At 14.7% G+C, this 7932-nt stretch overlaps 1 protein-coding gene across 1 annotated transcript; it reads left to right on the forward strand.

Moving 5' to 3' along the window:
• Nucleotides 1-3504: 3504 nt before the first annotated feature.
• On the forward strand, nucleotides 3505-4164 carry PRSY57_1413600 (60S ribosomal protein L10, putative; the record flags this gene model as incomplete). The annotated part of the gene is made up of 1 exon (XM_012909753.1): nucleotides 3505-4164. One exon carries the CDS (start codon nucleotides 3505-3507, stop codon nucleotides 4162-4164), a length of 660 nt encoding a protein of 219 aa, XP_012765207.1.
• Nucleotides 4165-7932: the final 3768 nt, after the last annotated feature.

The raw sequence follows: 7932 nt of genomic DNA on the forward strand, positions 1-7932 counted from the left end.
AAAAAATATATATATATTTAATATATTATATATATATATATATATATATATATATAAATATAATAACAACATCATAAAAATTGAAGAAAAACTTGGAAAAAAACAAAAAGGGCTAAAAGTCAGAAAGAAAGAAAAAAAAAAATAAAAATAAATTAAATAAATAATGGTATTTTTATCAAAATACTTTTTATAAAATTTATATAAAATTAAATCAAAAACAATTTCATTTATATTATTATTATTGTATATATATTGCTTTTGAAAAAAAAAAAAAATCATTATATATAATATATAATATTATATATATATAAATAATTTATAATAATAAAATTATATAAATATATTATATATATATAATATATATATATTATATAATAATATATTTTTTATTAATTATTGTAAGAACAGGGGTTGTGGTTATATAATGTATAAAATATATATAAAACAAAATATATAAAAATATTTCTATATATTTTTCATATTTCGACAAGACCTTTAAAATTTTATTTAAAATGATGTTTTTTTCCGTTTTTCATAATTTTGAAATAATTATTAAAAAATAAAAAAAAGTACAAAAAATATATTTTTTTAAAAAACATAAAACATAAACAATTTTCTATAATAAGTTCTAAAAGAAAGTATACATTAAATAAAACTATTCATGTATAATTCTAAATATATATATTATTATTTTTAATTTTTTTCCTAAAAATTTAAAAGTATATATAATAACAATATATAAATAAATATAAATAAATAAATATATATATATATATAGATATATAGCCAAATAATTATAGCCTTATGATTATTTATTTATCATATATCATCTCTATATTTTTTTTTTTTTTTAAATATTTTATAATTTGATTATTGCTTTATAATGATAGTCTTTCTACATATATATATATATATCATAAATATGATAGACGAAAAAAAAAAAAAAATATATATATATATAATATATATATATATATATATATATATATATATATATATATATATATATATTTATTTATTTATTTATTTATTCATTTACAAGAAGACTCTCAAGATAAAATAAAATTTATAAATCATAACAAATTATTATATCTATAATAGTGTTACAACATATTATAATTATATTATGTCATGGATAAAACGTGTTTTTTTTTTGTTTTGTTTTATTTTTTCTACTTTTATGGTTTTTCCAAAATATTCTACATCATGTAAACCAATCAAGTCCACTATGATTGTTCTCTTTAAAAAAAAAATAAAAGAAAATTTGATGGACTTAAGAGTTGTTATATTTAATACAAATACACACACAAATATATACATATATATGTATATATTTAAACTATTTGTTCATTCTAGATAATGCTATAATTATATGTTTCTTAATATATACATAATATGATAATTTAATATATATGTTCTCTTTTTTTATACAAATTATGTTTAACATTTTTATAGACAAAAATAAAATTTTTCCTTTTCCTTTATCTTTTTTTTTTTTTTTTAATTAATAATTCATTCAAAATAATATTTAATGTCTCCTTGATATTATAACTAGATAAACGAAAGAAGGAAACAATAATTATTATATAATAATATAAATTAAAATAGCATATAAAGAAATTGTGTTTTTAAATCCACTATACACAATATGTACATATATATATATATATATATATATATATATATATACAAACCTTTTTAATGTTGTTCTCTTAAATATTATTATATGTGGTGTATACATACACCCATCAAATATCCCGAAGGATTCAAAATGATTTTACAATTTGAATTTCAATTATATATAATGTAATCAAAATGATGATATGCCTGAGCATATAGAATATATTTTCTATTTTATTCATACATCTTTTTTTTTTTTTTTTTTTCATATTGGTATATTAAATGAATCGTTTTTCACCGAAAAAAATAATGTGGATGTAGAAAAAAAAAAAAAAAAAAAAAAAAAATTTTAAAATACATAGCTCAACTCACATATGAAAATCTACATGTAATAAAATGATAACTAATATAATTATAAATATATATTTTATGTATTTTTTATATAATAATATTTAAAAAATATTAAAATATGGGGAAAAAAGGATTTTTTTTTTTTTTTTTTTTTTTTGCTATATTAAGCCATATATATAATTTTAGAGGGTAAAGGGGTTGACATATATATATATATATTATATTTATATGACATATATATTCTTATATAATATTCTTATTTATAATAATATATAAATTAACATATAATATTATTTAAAAAAATTAAAAAATATAAAATATGTTCTTTTTTTTTAACATTATTAATATATTGGACTTTTATTTTTAAAAATATATAAAAAAAAAAAAAGAATATGGCAACCTTTGTTCTCCCATTAATATATATATAATAATATAATTGTAACAAAAATATATTCCTAGTTCGCTTTTATACCTTAAATAATTAAACCTTTTATATATATAAAATAATGTATATTTTATATATATATATTAATATTAATATTTATATACAATAACATAAATAATATTATGAATTCATAATTATATCATTTTTTATATTATATAAAAAGAAATATATATATAATATATATATATATATATATATATATTATTCCTTTTTTTGGTGTATACCTGTAGAAATAAAATATTATATATTATATATATATATTATAATATGCATTATATCATATAATTAAATTAATTAGTATATACATATAAAATAAATATAAATATTTTTTATATTATTAAAAAAATTATACTTAATATTTTTTTATATTTTTTATAATATATTATAAAAAAATATTTAGTTTTCATTCCATATAAAAACTAAAAAAACACTCACAAATTTTACATATGTAAAAAGTAATATATATATATAATTAATATATTACATATATAATATATATATAATATATATTAATATATGTATACATATTTTTATATTAATTAAATAAATCAATTTTTTCTTATTTATTTTACTATATTATTTATTTTTAAGAAATATTTTTTGGAAATTTTTTTTTTTTTTTTATTATTTTTTAATATTTTTTTCGTCATTTTATTATGCCATTAAATTAAAAATAAATAAAAAAAAAAAAAGGCTTATTATATTTTAATTTTATTTGTGATATAAGAAATAACACAAAAAATTAAAAAAATTAAAAAATAAAAAAATATATAAGAACAACTTCTTTTAATATATATATTTTTTTTTATATAAATTAACAAGGTAAGAAAAAAAAAAGCAAAATAAAATTTGAGAATATTAAAATGTTTGTAATAATACAAATAAATTTCTAAATTTCTTTAATAACAATTTGTTTGTGAATATTATATTAGATTTTGTAAATTTTATATACATTTTTTTATGAATAATAAATACAAGAGGGTTTATTTTTTCTGAGAAATAATAATATATATAAATATATATATTATATATTATATATTAATTTAATTTTTTTTTTTTTTTTTTTTTTTTTTTTTCAAATATTTTAGATGGGAAGAAGACCAGCAAGGTGTTATAGGTACTGTAAAAATAAACCCTACCCAAAGAGTCGTTACTGTAGAGGTGTTCCTGACCCTAAGATAAGAATTTATGATATGGGTAGAAAGAAGGCTGATGTCAATGAATTTAGCGGTGTAGTACATTTAGTATCTTACGAATATGAACAGATATCATCTGAAGCTTTAGAAGCTGCACGTATTAGTGCAAACAAATATATGATTACCAATTGTGGTAAAGATAATTTCCACTTAAGAGTAAGAATACATCCTTTCCACGTTTTAAGAATTAATAAGATGTTGTCATGTGCAGGAGCTGATAGACTTCAAACTGGTATGAGAGGAGCCTTCGGTAAACCTAATGGTGTTGTAGCTAGAGTAGATATTGGTCAAGTGTTACTTTCCATAAGAACTAAAGAAAATTTCGTTTCGAAAGCTTGTGAAGCCTTAAGAAGAGCTAAATATAAGTTCCCAGGAAGACAAAAAGTTTTTGTTAGTAATAAATGGGGATTCACACCATTCTCTAAAGATGAGTATCAACAATATAAAAAAAAAGGAAGAATTATTTCAGATGGTGTTAGTTGTAAATTTATTAGAGAAAAGGGACCACTCGACAAAATCTACAAAGATATTAATACTGTATTAGAATCATAAACAAAAAAAAAAAAAAAAAAAAAAAAATTTTTTGATTTTTATACCATATATATATGTGAAATGGTAATAAATCATAAATAAATAAATATATATTATAATAATATAAATAGTAATAATAATTATTATTCTTATTGTTATCATTATTTAGTCATATGAATAAGTTGTGACAATTAATTTTTTTTTTTTTTTTTTTTTTTTTTTTTCATTTTTCCTTCCTTTTTTACTGAATTCATTTAATTTCATAAAGATGTATTATTTTATATATATTAAATTTATAAAGTTTAATATTTTTATAAGACTTTAAAATATATTCTGTCTAAGATTAAATTTTAGTAAAATAAAAAAAATATGTATACATATATATATATATATATATATATATAACATATACATTACTTATATGCATCTTGAAGTGGAGACGTGACCACCTAATAATATGTCAAAACGTGTGAGTATTATATGGAAGAAATGATCTTATGATTTAAATTTAAGTCATTAAATATAATGTACATGGAAAAACAGCTGAACATCAAATAATTGAATATTTTTTCATCATCTAAATTACCATATTGTATTCAAATGATGAAAGAAAAATATACATTCGTATTGAAAACAACTACCTTTATCATTTATTGTACAAATTATATATATATATATATATATTATGAATGATAAAATAATTAAAATGTTTATATGTTTATAAGGTTACATTTCTTTGTTCATGATAATATACTGTTGAACATCATAATTGGGTCTATTTAGAAATGTACACATAATTAATAGGTATATATTAAAATATATGTATACAAATAAAAGTATTGTATGTTTATCTTATATTTTATATTACCCAATAAAATATAAAGAAACTTTTTTTAAACGAATCATAACAAAAAAGATAAAGTCACCATTAAATGAATATATATAAATAAATATATATATATATATATATATATATATATGTAGTGTTTTTTTTTTTTTTTTTTTTTTTATGAACAGCCAAAAATAATAATAAAAAGTAGCCATAAAAAATAAAAAGTATTCATAAAATTACATGACCTGTTCATAACAAAATGTTATACATCACATATGAGATAATATAAATACATTCTTTTACAGAATTATAAATATGTTTATATATTCTTAATAATACGTTTTGTTAATTTTTAATTTTTTTAAAAGAAATTAATATATATAATGTTGATCTATACGGAGTACTATAAAATAAATTTGGAACATATAAAATTTAAATAATATGAAATATAGGATATTATGTTATATATAGAAAAAATAGTTTCCCCTAATAATATAATATAATATATATATATATATATATATACATTATATCATATAAAACATGCACACATATGTACTGTTATAAATACGTTTTTTTCGTTTCTTTTTATTTTTTCTTTTATTAAAATATAATTATATAAAAATAAAAATTGGGAAAAGAATTTTTTTAATAATATAATACGAAGGTAAACATTTTCTTAATATAATTCACTATTTTAAAATGTTCGCAATGAATAACTATATATATATATATATATATATATTTTTTATTTTCCCTATCTCTCTCACATTTTTTTATATTTTCCAATTATTTCCTTATATATATATATATAATATATATATATATATATATTTTTTTTTTAAAAGAATACTAAAATTATATATAGTTGGTCAAAAATAAATATTATGCAAGAATACATATATGAATAAAATTTAATAAAATATAAAACATCAGTTATTTTTTATTTATTATTTTTTTTTTCTTTAAATTCATAAAAAAAAGAATTTTAATACAATCTTAAAATTATTATAAAATAATAATTAAATTAATGTTAACCTTAATTTTCTTTTTTTCTTTTAATTTTTATATTTTTTTATACAAAATATATAATATATATATATATATATATATATAATATAATATAATATAATATTATTATTGTTATATATATATATAAATATATTAAAATAATTATTGCATATATATAATAACATATTACATATTTATATTTCATTTTAGTGTGTAGATTTTGTTGATTAAAACATTTAATTTATATATTATTTTTATTTAATTTTTTTTTTTTTTTTTTTTATTTCAAATATGAAATAATAAATATACATAATCTTTGCATATATTTTTTTCTTTTTTTTTTATTTATTTTCCTATTTTTTTTTTTTTTTTTCTTTGCTTTAAAAAATTTTATATATTTAATATGAAAAAAAAAATATATATATATAAATATAATACATAATATATATATATATATATATATATATTTAATTGATGATTAAAATATTTCCCATTATAAAGAAAACAGAAAAGAAGAAAAAAAAAAAAAAAAATATATATATGTATATATATATTATTCGTAATATTTATTTATAATAATATAACCTTTTTAATATATTCATTTGTTAAAAATTTTTTTTTTTTTTTTTTTTTTATGTTTCCATTTTATAAAATACATATTTATAAAATATTATATGTATTATATATATAATATTATAAATATGCACATACAAAAATAAATATATTTTTTTAAAACATATATTTCACATATACATGTCAATTAAAATTGAAAATATAATTGACATTATTACATATTCGTAATATCCAAAAATTAACAATCTTTTAAATTTTATGTAATTTTAAGAAATATAAAATAAAATAAAAGGAAAGGAAGTATACATATATAATTATATAAATATATTAATATATATATATATATATATATATATATAAATATATTTAGGGAAATATACAAAAGAATATTTAAAAAAAAAAAACAAAAGGAAAACAAAATAAATCATTTATATATATATATATATATATATATATATATATATTTAATACACACCCAAAAAAAAATAAAAAAATAAAAAGGAACAGAACAAAAAGGATAATAAGATATATTATAATATTACTTATATGTATGTTATCATTATATGGGCATAGAGAAATTCAAATAAAAAGGAAGAAATAGAGCGGCAGAAAAACGAAAAAGAAATAAATAAATATGTGTATTGTTGTTAATATTACGTGAAATATAATAATAGTGGAAAAAGAAAATATGTTTTGTGATATATTGCAATAATTATGAGAAGGAAAAATAATTATAAATTATTTAGGAATATTATTAAAACGTAGTTCAATTTTTTTATATGGATATATATATATATATATATATACACATATAAATAAAAAAAAAAAAAAAAACATAAAAAATAAAAAAACAGAAATTAATAATATTCAAGATATAACAATAACGTTTATATCAAATTGTCCTTCTCATATACAAAAGAAGAGAAAAGCATAATAATTATTCTTTGTGTAGTACTTATAAAGACAGAATTTAATTTGAAGAGTTATATTGTAAATGAGGTGTATATATTAAATAAATAAATATATATATATATATATATATATATATATATATATATATATAATGTTTATATAATATAAAAAATTATATATACAAGATTATATTTGTATATGTAACTTTCTTTTATTTCATCTGACAATTTCAAGCAATATAAACCAATGTTTATATTTTTTTTTGTTTTTCAAAATTATTAAGTTATATAATTCATAATAAGAAAAAAAAAAAATAAAATAAAATAAAAATAAAACAAGGAAAATATATGAAATATGTAAAAAGAATTATTTATAATATATGATAAATATGTATATATATATATAATATTCATAAAATTAAAGGACGCATAAAGACGATAGAAAAAAAAAAAAAAAAAAAA

This window comes from Plasmodium reichenowi, chromosome 14, assembly GCF_001601855.1.
Source record: "Plasmodium reichenowi strain SY57 chromosome 14, whole genome shotgun sequence".
NCBI lineage: Eukaryota > Apicomplexa > Aconoidasida > Haemosporida > Plasmodiidae > Plasmodium > Plasmodium reichenowi.